The 19192-nt window shown below is 51.7% G+C and overlaps 1 protein-coding gene across 1 annotated transcript; it reads left to right on the forward strand.

The window, feature by feature from the left end:
• The first annotated feature begins 520 nt into the window (after positions 1-520).
• LOC136515622 (uncharacterized) lies at positions 521-3669 on the forward strand. The gene is made up of 4 exons (XM_066509157.1): positions 521-1042; positions 1446-1755; positions 1985-2313; positions 3574-3669. Exons 1-4 carry the CDS (start codon positions 521-523, stop codon positions 3667-3669), a joined length of 1257 nt encoding a protein of 418 aa, XP_066365254.1.
• The last annotated feature ends 15523 nt before the right edge of the window (positions 3670-19192 follow it).

Genomic DNA, 19192 nt, shown 5'->3' on the forward strand with positions numbered 1-19192 from the left:
GGGGCATCGGCGAGCAGCCCGACGTTTCTAGGGGGAGGAGGAGAGGACGCCTTGGGGCCGGCGATGACCCGCCCCAGGGCCGAGGCTGACACGCTCGAGGCATGGGTGTTAGGGAAGCATGCCGTTAGCCTTGTGGGCTCGATAGTAGAGGTGGAGTAGGCGGCAGCGGAGGCGACGCAACCACCTCCGTAGAGGGTCGAGGGGGCACCGGAGTCCAGCGAGGGCCGACCGACACCGGTGGACATGGAGGTCGTGCCACTACCGCTGCCATCGCTGTTGTAGAGGATGAGGGACGCAGTGCGGAAGTGGTTGTGTCCCCGTTCAAGGTAAGTGTTTTGTCAGTGGAGTTGCAGCATCTCCCGCTCATCCCTTGGTCGTATGCTGACCTTGTGAGTGCTTTGCCTTCAGCCGGAAGCGTTAGGCAGAAGCGCCCGCCCTGGCACCATGTAAGGCACTCAAGGTGAGCACCAACTCCACCTCCCAATGGGTGGTGGAGGTGCAAGCCGCCATACAGCGTGGCATGGCGTCGGTGAGGGCCGATCCGAAGGAGTCGGTCGCCCAAGGAGAGGTTACCGAGGCAGCCATGAAGCGAGAGGGGGAGATGGCACCTACGTCCCACGAGGCCGAGGCCCATGAGTCAGATGAAGGCAAGGCGCCCTTAGTCGCTGAGGCCACCGAGGGCGAGGCCGAGGCCCCTTGGACCTCCGAGGCCGAGGTGACAGAGGCCGGGGCATCCAGGACCACCAAGGCTAAGGTGGTGGAGGCCGGATCTCTCGGGACCACTAAGACTGAGGTGGTGGAGGCCGGCGTGGGCGCAACGAAGCTGGTGGCCCAAGAAGCAGAGACAGAGACAGGGCAAGCTTTAGTACCGCCCCTAGTCCAAGACATGTCGCCATCGCAGGAGAGCGCCCAGAAAGTGGAGGTCCATTCGATCTCCTCCAACGATACTTCCTGGGGGAGGGAGGTGGCAGATGCCAAGGCGGCCAGCACCGTGGAGCAGCCAGCTCTAACTTCAAGCGAGGGAAGCTCGGCCCTCGTGCGGGTACAACCTAAGCCCCATGGGTGGGATCACCCGCATGTCTTGTGGTGGAGCCAGGACGACCCTGAGGGGGAGCCTCTGTTCACCCTTGAGGACACGACCGAGGGGGGCGTTGGAGCTCCTTCGAGCAATTTCGCCAGCTAGCGGAGCGGTCACTGTGGACAACACTGTCCATCGTGGCTAACGATCTGTCCGGGGTTGCCTAGGTGCGCGCTTTCTTTCCCGGTGCTATGTCGTCTTTTTCTAAGTTTTCTCGTAGTACTTGACCCCTATTCTGCCTACCCAAGAGCTTGAGGCCTGGTCCCTCTGGAAGTCGATGTTCCTTTGGTGGGAGAGGGACGTCTGGGACTAGCTCTGGCAGTAGAAGGACTTGCTCGCCAATGCCAATGAGCTTCTGTTAGCGCAGAGCGTGGAGGTGGAGGACCTTCGCCTTTGCTATGCTAATATGAAGGCTAAGGCAGCCACAGCTTGGGAGCAGGCCATCCCCTTGGCAACGTGGATTAAGGAGCTAGAGGAGGAGTTGACCCAGGTGGCCGGCGAGCGGGACGCCTTCTGGTCCTGGGCCAAACAAGCGGAGATCTCTGCCAAGGCCATTGCTATGCAGCTGGGGGCAGAGCAGGGCATGCACCTACTGATGAAAGGTGCCCTAGCAAAGACCCTCAAAGTGGCTGAGGCCTCCCGGGTCGAGGCCTTGGCCTGGAAGGAAAAGGCCGAGGGTGAGTCCTATTGAACCGCACCCCTTGTTTTATTTGTTTTTCTTGCGTTCAACCCCTAACTCCCTAATGTGATGTAGGGCTAGAGAAGGAGGCTTCCAGGGTGGCCGAGGCCTCTCGGGTCGAGGTCCAAAGCTGAAAAGAGAAAGCCGAGGGTGAGTCCCATAGGCCTTCACCCCTGTTTGGCTTATTTCATTTTGTGCTTAACCCCATCCCGCTTGTCTTGGCATAGGGTTGGAGAAGGAGGTCTCCCAGGTAGCTAAGGCCTCCGTTGAAGTGCAGGCGGTGCTCGAGGCCAAGATCAGGGAGCACAATGTGCTGTATAGCGCCACCCGTACCACCTGCGACGCCCTAGAGGTCGGGGGGGTCGAGTCGGGCAACTCCCTTAGGAGCCGCTTGATCGCATTGAGTGGCCGAGTCCACAAGCGGCTCCGGGGGGCGCTGCATACGGGCGTCAAGCGTGCCCTGGCCGTCGTCTCCTTGCACTACACTAGCATCGACCTCGAGGCCATCAGCGATGGTTACATCTTGGCTGAGGATGACGAGGACACCGAGGAGGAGGTCATGAAGCTGGTGGAGGTGGCTGAGGCCCCTAGCATGGCGCTGGCCAAGCTGTTCGAAGAGGAGGTGGTTCCTCCTGCGCCGACCGCCGACGCTGGTGACCCTGAGTTCTGACCTAGGCCAAAGGGGTCATGTAAATAGATTAGGACTTATGTTACCGTATCATAACGCTTGTGGCCATTGAGGCCTTTTAAAGTACTTGTGTGTGTACGCTTTTTAATCGTTTTTATTGTATTTCTGAGCCTCTGCCCTCTGTCTTGTCTCTGAACATATCACTTGCAAAAAACTTCCTCAGAGCCTAAGCTGCCCCTTGGGCAAAAGGTGGTGAGGGAGTTGCCGTAGCCCGGAGGTGTAGGCCGTCTCGTGGCTCGGCCGGCCTTTTGGCCCTGAGACATACTTTCGGTCCTTAGGTTTTTTACAATCGATTTGTTAGAGTACGTGAGAGAGTTTGGCGTAGAATTTTTTTCGAAAAACGACTAAAAACGGTGACTGGGACTTAGGGGGGCCTTCTAGCCCCCAAGGGAGGCTCGGTTCTGTAGAGGCAGAGCTGAGTCTTGTTTGAGCCCCGTAGTGGGCACCTCTATAGAGGCAGAGCCGAGTCTCCCTTGTAGCGTTATCGTAATGCTAATCCCCCATCGATAGGTTCGGGGGATTTCTCAAAAAATTAGAATAACTAAAGAACGCTTCTTTATTATATTTCGAGAAACAATGTATATAATGCTTGGAAATTTAAGGGTAGAAGCGACAAAGCTATTCTATGTTCCAAGCGTTGGTGAGGATTTCGCCCTTCTCGTTGGCTAGCTTGTAGGTCCCAGGCTTTAGCACTTGGGCGACGATGTATAGCCCTTCCCATGGTGGGGTCAGCTTGTGGCGGCCCTTGTTGCTCTGCCTCAGTCTCAGCACCAGGTCGCCCACCTTCAGGTCTCGGCTTCGAATGCACTGGGCTTGATAGCGTTGTAGGGCTTGCTGGTACTTGGCCGAGTGTAGCAGTGCAACGTCTTGGGCTTCCTCCAGTTGGTCGAGGGCGTCCTCACGGGCACTGCGGTTGCTTTGCTCGTTGTAGGCCTGTAGCCTCGAGGAACCATACTCCAAGTCAGTGGGGAGGATGGCCTTGGCTCCATAGACCAGGAAGAATGGTGTGAACCCCGTGGCTCGGCTTGGAGTGTTCCTCAGGCTCCAGATGACCGATGAGAGTTCAGTAAGCCATTTCTTGCCAAATTTCTTCAACCGGTTGTATATTCTTGGCTTGAGGCCTTGTAGGATCATGCCGTTGGCACGTTCTACTTGGCCGTTTGTCCTAGGGTGTCCTACGGCCGACTAGGCCACACGGATGTGGTGGTTGTCGCAGAATGTTAGGAACATGTGGTCAGTGAAGTATGTCCCGTTGTCAGTGATGATGGTGTTTGGAACCCCGAACCTATGTATGATATCAGTGAAGAATAGCACCACTTGCTCAGATTTAATTCGATTGATTGGACGAGCCTTGATCCACTTGGAGAACTTATCGATCGCTACCAGCAAATGGGTATAGCCCTTGGGGGCCTTCTGCAGAGGCCCAACCATGTCGAGCCCCCACACGGCAAATGGCCATGTAATGGGGATGGTTTAGAGGGCTTGGGCCAGGAGGTGCGTCTACCGCGCATAGTACTAGCATCCCTCATAGGAGCGTACTAGCTTGGTGGCATCGGCAACCGCTGTTGGCCAGTAGAACCCTTGGCGGAAGGCATTTCCGACGAGCGTCCAAGGCGCTACATGGTGCCCACAGGCTCCTACGTGCAAGTCCCAAAGTAGGGCATGGCCTGCCTCGGTGGTGATGCATCGTTGGAGGACGCTAGATGGGCTTCGCCTGTACAACTCGCCGTTGCTGAGGACGTAAGTTTTGGCTCGTCGCGCAAGCTGTCGGTCTTTGGTCCTGTCTATAGGAAGCTCTCCTTGAACAAGGCAATCAAGGAACGGGACTCATCAGTTCGTGCCCTGGTTGGCCTCAGGAGGCTCCGCGCTGACTTCCATGGCCTCGAGCTCGGCCGCGGGGGCCTCGGTGATAGAGGGGGCCTCGGGCCCTGCGATGGGCTCGACCGGTGGACCCTCTTCCGCCGCCGAGGCGTAGTTGATGGAAGGCTTGTGGAGGTCTCTAGCGAAGATGTTCAGGAGGACCGGGGCCCATGCCGATGCCATCTTTGCTAGTTCGTCCATGGCCTCGTTGAATTTTCGCGCGATGTGGTTGAGTTCGAGACCGTCGAACTTGTCTTCTAGGCGACGTACCAACTTGTAGTACGCTTCCATTTTGGGGTCATGGCAGTTTGACTCCTTCATCACTTGATCGACGATGAGCTATGAATCGCCCTGTACGTCAAGATGCCATACTCCAAGTTCGATGGCGATCTGTAGGCCGTTGACGAGGGCTTCGTACTCGGCTGCGTTGTTGGAGGCGGCGAAGTGGAGCCAAATCATGTAGCACATGTGCACTCTTGAAAGGTCCTTGATTGGTTTTGGTAATTGCGTGACAACTTAGGTGGACTAATTGTGTTTATGTGAGATACACAGGTGATTAGTCCACAAGGTACATGTGTGTGAGCAACATATGCCATAGAGGTGAAAATGGCTTGGAGATGTTGCAAAGCTCACACATGTGATGATGAATGAGCTTATTGCACATGAGACATGACATTGAGTCATGTGATCAAGGTGGAGAAGATCAAGACAAGACTTGGCTTGATGGACCGGTTGCAAGCGTGAAGGGCAAGTCGAAGGCTTTGGAGTGATGGACCGCGTGACGGTGAAGCTTGAGCAAGACTTGGCGCTGATGGATGATGGCAACGGTGAAGAGCAAGTAGAGTCAAGATCGATGAACCAATATGATCATGTGATGATATGAAGTGGATCATATCATTGTTGATCGTGTTGGTGCATGTGTTGCATCGACGTTGGAGGAGATGGAATGGAATGCGCAAGGCAAAGGTATAACCTAGGGCATTTCATTTCACCGGTCATAGGTGTGTAGAGAAGTTTATGACCGGGTTTAGGATAGATGGCCGTACTATCAAGAGGGGCAAACTTGTTTGCATATTGGTCATCTAGTGCCACTCGAGTGATCTAACTTTGCATTGTCGCTAGGATCGAGTGGCGTGGCAAGTTGAGTGGCTAACATCCTTTGGGAAATGATTGTGAAAATGCTTACACACATACACATGGTGGTGTACACTTGGTGGTGTTGGCACATTTACAAAGGAGGTGGTGTTGGCGCTTTCAGGAAAATGGAATGCCTATTTTCTATTACGCCGGATGCAAATTCTTGGCGGTTAGCACATTGGAGCAAGGGTGAAGAAGTTAGAAGTGAAAACAAGTTGATCACGAAGATGCTGGCGTCGGCCAACTGACCGGACACTGGATCTGAATGCACTGGACACTAGCAGGCTATGTCCGGTCAGGCTGACGTACGGTGACGCAGAAGCTGGAGTGTGACCGGACGCTGGCTGTGTCCGATCAAGTGTGACCGGACGCGTCCGATTGAGGTCGGTACCTTACTAGAAACGACCGGACGCTGGGGGTTCAGCGTCCGATCAGTTGAAAGCTGCTGCGTCCGGTCAAGTCAAGTGACCATTGGAACCGGGACACATGGCCGTCTGCGGGCGACCGGACACTGAGGTCCAGCGTCCGGTCAACACGACCGGAGCGTCCGGTCGGCCCGACCGTTGCCCAGTGAAGGGGTAACGGCTAGTTTAGCCCTTGGGGCTATAAATAGAAGTGGCCTTCAGCCATGGCTGGTGCTAAGCACCTCAAGGGACTTAGTGTCCATGCTTGTGAGTGCTTGGGAGCCCTCCATCACACATATACTTGATAGTGATCATTCGATTGTGTGAGTGAGCGATTCTAGTGCGATTGCATCGAGTGGCACTAGGTGATCGAGTTGCAAGCCGGTGGTGCTTGTTACTCTTGGAGGTTGCCACCTCCTAGATGGCTTGGTGGTGGTCTCCGTCGAAGCGCGCAAGAAGCTTGTGCGGCGCTCCGGAGAAGTGCTTGTGAGGGGCATTGTGCTCGCCCCGCGGGAGCCGCGAAGAGCAACTCTAGTAAAGCGTGTCATTGAGCTACCCTCACTCAAGGGGTAGGTTCTTGCGGCGCCCGATGTGCGGGCTTAGTAGGTGATGCTAATTAGCCGCCGAACCACCAAGTGAGCTGTCGACACAACGGGGACTAGCGTGTTGGCAAACACGTGAACCTCGGGAGAAAAATCATCGTGTCAACCTTGTTCTTCCCATTGGTTTGCATCCCCATTACACAAGCTTGCAATTACTTTTATACATATTAAGCTTGTGTAGTTGCTCTTGTAATTAGATAGCTTGTGTAGCTTGCTAATTACCTTCTTGCTTGTGTAGCATAGAAGTAGCTCCCTTGCGTGGCTAATTTGGTTTTAGTAACCTTGTTAGTCACATTGCTTAGTTTGTGTAGCTAAGTATTTGCGCTCTCTAATTAGGCATTGGTTGCCTTGTTATTGAGCATTGCTAGTGAGCTTAGTTAGCTTTGTGCTTTTGCTTACTAGCATGTGTAGGAGCTCCCTTGTTGCTTAAAGTACTAGAGGCATAGGTTTGTGTGACCTTGCTCCTAGCATTGGTTAGGTGAGCTCTAGCTAGCCCGGCACCTTTGTTGCTTGATTAGTATCTTTGGAAGGTGCTAGAGAACATATATAAAGGGGTGTAGTCTTGGCTAGACCGATTGTTTTAATTCCGCATTTATATCGGTTAGCCGATGCGATTAATTTTAGAAAAAGACTATTCACCCCCCTCTAGTCCACCATCTCGACCCTTCAACTCTGAGGGGTGAGATGAAGAGCAGAACCGCACCTGCCCCGGTCTTTATCAGGGACCCATCAAAGTACATGGTCTAGCATTCCGCCTGGACTTGAGCATGTGGCAGTTGGGTGTCGGTCCACTCAGCCACAAAATCAGCCAAGGCCTGAGATTTAATTGCTTTTTGGGGCGCAAAAGATAGGGCTTCCCCCATGAGTTCGATGGCCCACTTGGCTATCCTACTCGAGGCCTCCCAGTTCTAGATCATCTCTCCCAGAGGGAAAGATGACACCATGGTCACTAGGTGGGACTCAAGTAGTGATGCAGCTTGCATCGAGCCAAGACTATGGCGTAGATTAGTTTCTAGATGTGGGGGTAGTGTGTCTTGGTCTCGAAGAGCACTTCACTGATGAAGTAAATAGGTCATTGGATGGGTAGAGCATGCCCTTCTTCCTGCCTCTCGACTACTATGGCCACGCTAACCACTTGGGTCATTGCGGCGACGTAGAGTAAGAGGGCCTCGCCTTTGGCCAGTGGTACCAGGACAGGAGGATTGGTGAGCAGTGCCTTGAGCTTAGCGAGGGCTTCTTTGGCCTAGGGGGTCCAAGAAAAGCATTTGGATTTTCTCAAGAGGCGGTACAGAGGCAAGCCTTTTTTGCCAAGGCGCGAGATGAAGCGGCTCAGGGCCGCAAGGCATCCCATAACCCTCTACACTCCCTTGAGGTCTCGGATTGGTCCCATGTTGGTCATGACCGAGACCTTCTCTGGGTTGGCCTCAATGCCGCGTTCTGAGACTATGAATAACAAGAGCATGCCTCGAGGGACCTCGAAGACACACATCTTGGGGTTGAGCTTGATGCCCTTCTCTCTGAGGTATCTGAAGGCTATTTCCAAGTCATCGATGAGATCACTGGCCTTCCTAGACTTGACCATGACGTTGTCCACGTAGGCCTCAATGGTTCGCCCGATGTGCTCGCCAAAGACCTGGGTCATGCACCGCTGGTATGTGGCCCCTGTGTTTCTGAGGCCGAACGACATAGTCACATAGCAGTACATGTCGAATGGTGTGATGAAAGAAGTCTGAGCTGCTCAGATTCTTTCATCTTGATTTGATGGTGACCAGAATACGCATCAAGGAAGGATAGGGTTTCACATCCCGCGGTGGTGTCAATGATTTGGTCGATTCAAGGTAATGGGAAAGGGACTTTTGGACATGCCTTATTCAAACCGGTGTAGTCTACACACATTCTCCACTTCCCATTTTTCTTCTTAACTAATATAGGATTAGCTAACCACTCTGGATGGGACACTTCCTTGATGAATCTGGCCACCAAAAGCTTCTGCACCTCCTCGCCGATGGCCCTGCGCCTTTCCTCATTGAACCAGCACAGGCACTGCTTCACCAGTCTGGAGCCGGCCCGGACGTCCAAGGCATGCTTGGCGACCTCCCTTGGTATGCCCGGCATGTCCGAGGGGCTCCACATGAATACATCGGCATTCGCACAGAGAAAGTTAATGAGCACAGCTTCCTATTTGATGTCGAGGGTGGCGCTGATCCTCAGCGCCCGATCATCAGAGCAGGTGGGGTCGATCGGGACAAGCTTGATGGCCTCCGCAGGCTCAAAAGTCCTAGCGCGATGCTTGGAGTCAGGCGCCTCGCTACCAAGTCGGTCGAGGTTGACGATGAGGGTCTCGGCCTCCATGAGAGCCTCAGTGTACTCAATGCATTCAATGTCAATGTCACAGTCATATGCATGCTCGTACGTGGACTCAACAGTGATGATGCCATTGAGGCCCGACATCTTGAGCTTGAGGTAGGTGTAGATGGGGATTGCTATGAACTTGGCATAGCACGGGCGCCCCAGGATGGTGTGATAGGTCCCCTTGAACCCAACCACCTCAAAGGTGAGGATCTCCTTGCGGTGGTTGGAGGGAGTGCCGAAGCAGACGAGCAAGTCAATGCGCCTGAGGGGTCACGTGTGTTTCCCTGGCATGATGCTATGGAAAGGCACGGCATCACCCCGGAGCCACGACTGGTCGAGCTCCAGGAGCTCCAAGGTGTTAGCATAGAGGATGTTGAGACCACTGCCTCCATCCATCAACACCTTGGTGAGCCAGGTGTTGCCGATGATGGGGTCGACGACGAGTGGGTACTACCCTAGGTTTGGGACATAATCAGGGTGGTCATCCCGATCAAAGGTGATTGCCTCCCGAGACTAGTCAAGGTACCGGGGAGTGGCCACCTTCACCGAGAAGACCTCCCGGTGCTCCTTCTTTCGCTGGCACACCGTGAGGCATGCTGAAGGCCCACCAAAGATCATGAAGGTGTTGTGCACCTCGGGGAATCCATCGTCCTTGTTGTTGTCCCTATCGCCGGCATCCCCCTTCTTGGCATTATCATTGGGGAGTCCGAGCTTGGCATAGTAATGTCGGAGCATGGTGCACTCTTCAAGGGTGTGCTTCACTGGGCCCTGATGGTAAGGGTAGGGCTTCTTAAGCATATCAGTCGAAGAGCTCGGGCCTCTGGCGGGGCCTCGGGGATTCTAGCGATCTGCTGGCCACGACTAGACTGGCCTCGAGGACCTCCTGCTTCCCCTAGAGACCCTTTTTCTTTTTTCTTGGGGAGGTGGGAGGCTGAGGCCCTAGGGGCCTCATCCCTCCACTTCCCCTTGGCATCGTTGTCGGGGAAGATGGCCCCGATAGCCTCTTCGCCCAAGGCGAAGTTGGTGGCGATGTCAAGGAGTGCGGCCGCCGAGGTCGGCATGTTCCGGCCTAACTCTTGGACCAGGTCTCGGCAGGAGGTGCCAGAGAGGAATGCCTAGACAATTTTCGAGTCGCCGACGTGGGGCAACTCGGTGCATTGTTTGGAGAAGCATCGGATGAAGTCTCGGAGAGACTCGCCCGGCCTCTAGGCGACAACTCTTGAGGTCCCAGGAGTTCCCGGGGCGCACATATGTGCCCTAGAAATTCCTGACGAAGACCTTTACCAAGTCGCGCCAGTTGTGGATCTGCAAGGGAGGGAGGTGTTCGAGCTAGGCTCATGCCGAGTCCAACAGGAACAAGGGTTGGTTGCGAATGATGAGCAGGTCATCGTCCGTGCCACCTAGCTGACAAGCCTGGCGGTAATCAGCTAGCCACAGCTCAGGGTTGGTCTCACCGCTGTACTTTGTGAGGTTGGCCGGTTGCCAAAACTAGGCCAGGAAGTGAGCGCCGTGGATGGCCTTGCTAAAGACTCGAGGGCTAGGTGGCCTAGGAGAAGGACTATGGTCCTCCCCACTATCATAGTGACTGCCTAGGTGCAGGTGGTAGCCTCGAGCAGGGTCCATCTTTGTTGTGGCACCATCGCCTGCTGACCACATTGTCGTCGCCTTGCACCTCACGTTGGTCACCGAGGCGGTCGTGCACCGAGGGGGCCCTATTGGCTGTCGGTGCCTGAGCGAGCTTGGGATGAACCGAGGCCTCTCTATCCTGCTGAGGTGGTGCCATAGGTAGTTTCGAGGCACCTCCGCACCATCGAGAGGTAGAACTTTTGGCCTGCTGTACCGCGGTAGTCTCAAGGTAGAGGGCTCGGGCATCATCCGGAGTAGCATTGTCGCTGCCACGATGTTCTGGCTAGCGCGATTGAAGATAGGGAGTTTCTTGCCCCCTTTGTCGTTGTTGATGTGGTGGTTGACTTCGTGAGCCCTCCGCCGAGCTACTCTGCCATCACTATGACCCTGCTGCTCTCGCTCGAGAGTGTCTCAGAGCTGTTGTAGAAGGAATCAGTCTTGTTTGACCTTGGCCTGAAGCTCACGGAGTTGCTCCAAGTCAAGGCGTCGAAGTTCCTTATAGGTGGGGTTCTTGTTCTGTGCCACCGGGAGCTCGACGCTTGGAGGTGTGGCGTCGCCTGCCCCTTCATGGAGCAGGGAGTGGTCACCTGCCCCTTTGTCCTCATCGCTCACTCTCAACATCCCGAGCTCGATGTTGAAGCACTCATGAGTGGGATCGTAAGTGCCTTCATCATCGGAGTCAGAGTAGATGAAGCAGTAGTCGCTCACGGCCATGAAGCGGTGCATGGCTTTAGGGTCATGGAGCCTGGAGAAGTCTGCTCTAGCCCATGCCTTGTCCTCTTTCAAGGAGTCAGCATGGGTGTGGGTCGAGGTTGTGGCGATGAGGTCAAGGGCAAAATGTTGGTGGCATCCTGAGGGCTCCGCGTGGGCAGAAGCGGAGGCAAAAGCATAGTCAGCGGCATTACTCAACCTGAAGGGGTATGAGGATGGTGCCATCACTGGGCTTTGCTCCACCGGAGTCGACTCCTCAGGAGGTGGTGGGGCAGAGCTTGATGATGGGGCATCACTGCGCGCCACCGACGTCTTTCCCTTGCCCAGGCTTAAGCTAGATAGGTTCCCAACTAGGGACTCTATACCAGCAACTAGGCATGGGGTACTGGCAGAGCATAGTGCGTCTCCCTAAGCTTGCGCGGTGTCAAGGTGGTCCCACCCATGTCATGCCCGGTGAGCGCGATGAGAGTGGTGGCCCAGGTGCTGCCTGTGCCTAGGCTGCTGGGGCATGATGTCATCATTGGTCTGTGGGGCTCTGGGTGTGAGGAGCACTATATCATACTCACATGCTAGAGACATGAACTCTAGGCTCCCAAACCAGATGACCATGTCAAGATGCAGTGGTCGCACGGGGTCTGCCATCTAGAACTTGTTGGGATGACGAAGCTGACATGCAGTAGATCCCCCTACCTGGCGCGCCAACTATCGGTGTTTTGGACCGGTGGGCCCTCAACCGGCTAGTGAAAGTGTACTGCATGCCCCTAATCTCGGATGGTGATGCAAACAGACACAAGGTTTATACTGGTTCAGGCAATAGGTGCCATACATCCAATCTGAGAGAGTGATCTTATATTCCTTGCACCGAGGTGGTTGTAGTAGGGGTTTACAAGCAGGGCGAGAGAGGGAGCTAGTTCCGAGCTCTCTACATGGAGCGGCATGGGTTGCTTGAGATGTTGATCTCTTGCAACAAGGAGGAGTGTGAGTTATAGAGCATCGTGCATTGCTTGCACCTATGAGTGTGTCGGTGTGTGTTTGTCTGTCTGTGCGTGCATGAGTACGCACCTAGAAACGGCCCCTGATCACTCCCTTTTATAGTTGAAGGGGGGACAGGGGCAATACATGTGTTTGCTACATGGCATTTTGTGAGCAGATGCGGTATGTTCGAGCCCTATAGCTCGTCACTATGGCGGCATGGTCGATGGAGCAGTCTTGTCCTCGGTGTACTAGAGCGACGTGCCAGTCACGCTCGATCATGTGCGACGTGGGAGCTCCTGTGATGGCTTGACTGCAGGGCATGGCACATACTATGGGCGATGTGCCGGTCGCTATATGTTGACAACGTATAGAGCCAAGGCCCAGTTGGTGCAGAGGCTGAACCATTGTGGGGGGCTCAGCAGGCGCGAATCCTGAGGCTACCGAGACCCCAAAGTGGATAGCCGAGGCTCGGAGGGAGCAGTTGGTCTTGTACGCTAATTCTAAGGCTATAGGGACCCGGACTTGACTCTCCATGCCATGCTGTCCTCGGAGCAGATGGGGTTAGGTAGCATAGTGTCGCATAGGTGTTAGTCATGGGCACAGTGCTAAGCACAGTGGCTGGCAACCTCTGTTCTATCCTATCTTGGATGGCATGGCATTGATGCGACTCCCATCTCATCGGTCACTCCGTTGTGTTGAGCCATCATTCGGCTAACGTCGTGGGAGTGGTTGGTCGCATTAGTTGGATGTGATGTCCCGATTGAGGCAGTGGTGATGGGGTAGCTGCCGAGCCGGCCTCGAGCGAGGCGGAGAATCGATACCTCATCTGAGGCCTTACATGCGGGGTCTCGAGTGAGGCGGAGAATCGGTACCTCGTCCAAAGCCTTACGTGCGGGGCCTCGAGCGAGGCGGAGAATTGGCACCTCGTTCGAGGCCTTACAGGCGAGGCCTCGAGCGAGGCAGAGAATCGGTACCTTGTCTGAGGCCTTACGGGCGGGGCCTCGAGCGAGTCAGAGAATCGGCACCTCATTCAAGGCCTTACGGGCGGGGCCTCGAGCAAGGCGGAGAATTGGTACCTCATCCGAGGCCTGGCGGGCAGGGCCTCGGGTGAGGCAGAGAATCGGCACCTCGTCTGAGTCCTGGCGGGCGGGGCCTCGGGCGAGGCGGAGAATCAGCACCTCGTCCGAGGCCTTACGGGCGGGGCCTCGAGTGAGGTGGAGAATCGGTACCCTGTCCGAGGCCTTACGGTTTCATTTTGGGGCCGAACCCGCCTCGAGTGAGGCGGGATACTGTTTGAGGTAGGCTGGGTGGTCCAGCCGAGCCTTGGATAAGGTGGGGGTTTGCCGGTAGTTGTCCCTTGGCTTTGATTTTCACAGGGTCTAAGCGATTTTTTGGTTCTTACTTAGGGGACCCCTTTTTATGGTACCCGACAAATGCGCTTAATCAATAATCCTCTTTGGTGAAGTGTGAGAGGAATCTCTGCACTACCAGGTCAAGATACATAGACAAATCTCGTTGGCACATGGGGCAGGTGGATCCCTGGCCGAACCACTTGGTGATGCACTTGTGGTGGAATGATTGGCCATAGCTGGGCATTTCCATAGCATGGCTAGCCGTTGGATTAGATGTTTCATCCTCCAGGCAAATGTTGTAGTCCCAACACCCTACTGGCGCCGCCTCCGAATCTACGCAGAGCGTCAAGAGTGCCTCGGACATGATGGACTTCAACTGTTCGTCGACCCAAAGCTCAAGCATGCCGTGAGCGATGCAGCCATCCTGGCAGGCCTTGTGCACCATGGCCATGAGTTTAGGAACCTCGAGCTTGGGAAGGATGTCCTCCCACTGCTCATCGGTGAGGTTTAGTTGCTATAGCTGCATGAATGTCCTCATCAAGCCATGAAGGACATCACGGACACCTTCCCGGTCGCTGGGGATGCCCACGGCTTGATTCGCCTTCAAGATCTTGGTGGCGCTGCCTACTTCATATAGGAGGTACACCGGCTACCAGTGACTGCTGGCTTTGAGGGTCTTGGTCACCATGCATTCCAAGGTCACATAGATTGATGCTTCAAGGACGCTCCCGCCAGATGGATCCTTGATGGTGAAGATGTTCTTCAACGTCATTCTACACTTGACGTGGTGTTTGAAAGTGGAAAACTAGGTGGCAGGATCTCCGGTGGAGCTCATGGCGTTGGCTACTCTATAGGTCTAGTGTCTTAGTTTGTAGCTATGATTTGAATGTGTTTGGAGTTGGAGCAAGGATGATTTAAAGGGAACCCGGTGTTAAATAGCTATGGGATGAACGGGGGACATTTAGAGATGGAATTTGAAGTGAATCGCTTTGATTGTAGAGGACCTTAGATGGCTTCCAATAAATGCCATCCTAGATTCTAGTGGTTGGTCAAACAGTTTCCAATACTGGACGTGTTGGGAATATTCTAATAGAACATGAGATGTGTCTGGCCCGGTCAGATTTACAATGCTTGGACTTTCTTGCGTGTGCTGTAAAATTTGAATAGCTATGTGGCTCCTCCATTAGGCATTACATCAACACAAGACTTGATTAGTTGAATTCCGTTATGCATGTTTACCATACTATAGATCAGAAAGAGAACCAGAAAGAAACCTACAGGCAAAACCAACTAACAGGGTCGTTTTGCTGTTGAATTTTACTACGAACGAGAAAGTCTGGGCGCTATATATGTGATCTCGTAGGACACAGTATAAAGGGTCATTAGTTGTGAAAGACATAGCAACCAGTCTAACCCTCGACTGGTGTGATTGCTTGGATTGGGGTCGAATAAAAGTACAGAAAAGACCCATCACAACCGCACCAGGGATTAAAGTCTCGAGCGTGTCATGGTGGTCAAAAGCTCCTTTTCTCAAGTATGAAGTCTTCTTAATCATATTTAGTTAGAACTAGTATGTATTGGTAGTAGTTGGATGACATTGAGTAGTGGGATTAAACCGCTCTCCTCCTATTTGCATGTATTAGATAAAATTTGCTAAACTTGCAAGAACCATGTAGCGATGAGTTCATACAAGCAAGTCTCATTTTTTCTCATGTTTTCCTATGATGCTTGTTACTGTGACATTCACAATTTTAAGTTTGGGCCTTGTTTTTAAATCTAGGTCGGCGCGTAGGATTGTCTAGGCTGCTGAGAAACAACATGGGCCAGACTTTAGTGCACCATGCAACATGACATACATCGAATGGAACTTTGTTTACTCCTCTGCTAATTTTCCAAGAACAAGGGAACATGGAGCCCCTGAACGAGCACCTCGCAAACTTGAAGCACCCCTAATTAAGTATGGAGCCCCTAAACAGGAGAGAACAAGGAACAAGATTTGCTACTAGTCATGACCTGGTCCTGACACCCTATGAGCATCAGTATCATGCGCATCCTTGCATTCAAAATCAAATAATTAGAAACTAAACTCTGCTTTCAAACTACTCACTGGTTGGATCAATGGAGAGTCCTGCCAGCACCACCAGACCATCCACCAGTCTAACTGCAGGCACTAACAAGTTTAGACTCTATCAGTCAAGCAATCGACACCACCAGAGAGTCCTGCCACCATGACAAACTGTCCGATAGGATCGTCCCATGCAAAAACATGAGGTGTCATTTTGAGAGTCACTTGGTCCCACACATCACCACAGCTATCCAATTCATGGAAGCACCAAAGCAGAGCAATCACTAGTTCACTCACTCACTCTCACACTCTCACTCTCTCTCTAGTTCATCTCTCTCTCTACTTTCTCCCACACTTAAGCATGGAAGAGGAGGAAAGGAAGACAAAGGAGAAGAGATTGGAGCTTGGATACAGCAAGAGATGGTCATGGAGATCACCTAGAGGACATCATCCACAAGAGGTAGGGATTAGAAGTGGGAGGAGCCCTCTCACCCTTGCCATAAGGAGCTAGGAGGAGGAGCCAAGAAGAAGAGGATTTTGAGTCACCAAGGAGGAGATCCAGCTAGTCCGCCACCTTGGAGAGCTTGATATCCTATTTTTGTAGCCCTTGGTAAGGATCTAACCAAGCCAAACATAGGATTGCATTTTTAGGAGGCAAAACCTAGAGAATATCGATTTGTGGCCTAGAGTTAGTTTGCACCCAATGTAGCTAGAACCAACCAGCTAGATATGCTCCATAGAATCCTAGTGGCCTACCCTGAAGATGGTTTACACATGCAAGCACCATAGGTGAAGATTTGGATTTTGAGTTGCTATGAAGTGTTCATTGTCAGAACTGACAGAGGGTCCAATATCATCGATGGAGTGACCGATAGTACTGAATGTCTCTCTGCTCACCTGCACAAAACATGTCTGTAACCCACTAGGAGCATCCGTCCTTGCACCGGAGTGTCCGATGAGTTATATATTAGAGACAATAGTGTCCAGAGAACTTAGATCATAGTTTTGGTACAAGCAGAGTGTCCATCGATATTCCAGAGTGTCTGCTGATATATAAACTAGAAACTCAAGAGCAGCCAGTTCATATTGGATGATCTATCACTCACATAGAGTATCTGATGGAGCCTAAACACTTAGCAGCCGATAGCACCCTATAGACCTGACCTGATGAATGGTCCACCATAGTTGACGGAACCTTTAGATAGGATTATAATTTACACAGAGAGGTTCTAAGAGCACCGACTTTGTACCGAAGGGTCTGATCCTAGTTTGAAGAATCTGATGGTCCTAGAGAGCCAATTTCCCACTAATTCCTAGTAACCACCGGACCGTCCGACATCCATGCTGGACTATCTGATAGTCACCAGTCAGCAAACCACTAGTGTATAAATACACACTCACTCTTGTGTGACTAAAGCATAACCAACTAAGAATTATTGCATAGCATGAGCATGTACTTTATGCAGATCACTCATTAAGCATCATGCATGTATAGGTGGCCCGATTCCTAAAGAACCCTTTGAGGAGGAGCCTCAGGAGGAAGAAGCCTGATGAGCCTAGCAACAACCGCCAAGGCAGGCCCCTATGCGTCCCTATGCTTTACAAGTGCATAATGAACTATGGTTATCTATTGCATTGTTATGTTGTGGTTATCCATAAACTACCTCACCAATCAACCATACACTGTCTTGTTTAATAATCATGCTTAGTATGCTTAGATCTTAGAAGTCGAGCTAATGATGGGTTTCTCATTACTCGCGCGATGATAGGTTGATAATCCACTAAGCAACACCTTGAGAAGGGATCAACACTTGTTCCACTTGGTTATGGTATGAGCTCTGGTCGGTAAGGGGTATGGTCATGGCAAGATGGGGATTCTTGGATGACATAGCTTGCTTACTGGTTAAGGACCATGTATCCATGGTAGTGAGTATGAACATAAAACTATACAGACCACTTGTCGCCAATGGGGGAGACAAGCCAAGTAACTGATCGCAACCATCTTATTCGTGAAACTAGCAAGGGGGATGGCGTTGGTCTAGAATGTCCGGGACATTGATTTGGCATCCTATCGAACCTTTCGTCGAACATCTTGGTCGAGTTGGGGAAAGGTTGAAGCATCGAGATATCCCTTCTATATCGATGGGTCTTATGGGCGATATCCCTTGTCTTCGAGTGGGGTTAACTTGTACCCCTCTGCATAGTATAAAAGATTGAAAGAAATAAGTTCTACTTCTAGATACAGACTAGTGTTGGGATTGGAGATTAGGACTCATGGAAGATCGAGTTCCTTTTTGCTAATGCTTAACTTGATTACCTATGCTATGCTTAATTCTGCTACATCATAGATCACCTTTACTTTATTGTATAAATGCTTTTATGAAAAGTTACGCAATCCTTGCTACTACCCAAATGCATAATCCTTGTTTACTATATCGGGTAAGTCCTATGGAGTACAATCGAGTACTCACCCTAGTGTGATCTTAAGTTTTGCTAGGTACCATAGCCCCTGTGCATGGATTCTTCTATGCTCCCAAACCTTCATCGGATAAGTAGTGGTGAAGGATCCCATGTCCCGTAGATACATGGATGTGGCACACCCATGTGTCCATTATCATCGATGTTATGTTGAAAGACTTCTGCTAGACTTCAATGTAGACTATAATGTGTGACCACGTAATGAACTAAGTGTGTGAACCAAGACTTGTAAACTTTAATGCCCTAAACTTGTAATGTGATCTAAGCACTATTGTGATGTATTCTCCCTCTTGAACTGATCCTGAAGAGGAGTTGCCATGTGCACTACTGGGGACCTCACGATGTTGATTTGCTTAAATTGAGGGGTCAAGTGGTCGACACTCGATTTAGGTGAATTAACGCGGTGGTCACCCATAGCTATGATTCACTTTCCTGAGACACATTTACACGGATGCCTAGAACTTGAGCGAGGCACCATTTGGTTCATCGAGAAAGAATCGTCGCATTGGACGATTCACTTTCCTGAGACACATTTACATGGTATACGCGCCTTCAAGAATGCGAAGTCTCTGCCTACATAAACCACCGGCCCTATTTGTAACAGAACCATCCAATTTATAAGAGCACAAGTACAATAGCAGCCCGCAAGCGGTTCGCACTATCATACTTGAGCCCATATAAATCCGGTAGTTCATCAAGTACCTCGAAGGGTCTTGATTCATCACCAACATACAACCAAGATCATACATATTTCAACATACATGCTACATGTTACATAGAGTTCACAAATACATTGCCACACATCAGAGTGCTATTAAAGTTATTACTAACCAAGTTCAAAATAAAGTAGTAGCGGAAGCAAAGTAGTTTTTAAACCAACATCTTACACCATTGTTCAAATACTTGCCAGTCTGTGATCACAACCCATAAAAGCATCATAGATTAGATATATAAATAGAAGCGCCTTGCCTGGGGTCTACTCCTCATCCACGGTAGGACAAAAGCGGTTCATACAATATCCATGATATACTGTGTTATCTGCAACAAGTGGGAAATAAACCCTGAGTACAAGAAGGTACTCAGCTAGACTTACCCATCATAAACCAAAAATAAAGTGACTCGAAGAATCATGCAACGCTTTATAAGTGGAGCTAGCTTGACACCATTTTGCATAAAAAAGCCACT

The sequence above is a fragment of the Miscanthus floridulus genome, chromosome 17 (genome assembly GCF_019320115.1).
Source record: "Miscanthus floridulus cultivar M001 chromosome 17, ASM1932011v1, whole genome shotgun sequence".
In the NCBI taxonomy this organism is placed as follows: domain Eukaryota; kingdom Viridiplantae; phylum Streptophyta; class Magnoliopsida; order Poales; family Poaceae; genus Miscanthus; species Miscanthus floridulus.

Bases quoted from the DNA above. Each gene is read 5' to 3' on its own strand.
- LOC136515622 (XM_066509157.1), top strand. From the start codon at position 521: ATGGCGTCGGTGAGGGCCGATCCGAAGGAGTCGGTCGCCCAAGGAGAG. The intron at 1,043-1,445 runs GTACAACCTAAG...CTGTTAGCGCAG, and splicing joins GAAGCTCGGCCCTCGTGCGG to AGCGTGGAGGTGGAGGACCT. The intron at 1,756-1,984 runs GTGAGTCCTATT...GTCTTGGCATAG, and splicing joins CTGGAAGGAAAAGGCCGAGG to GGTTGGAGAAGGAGGTCTCC.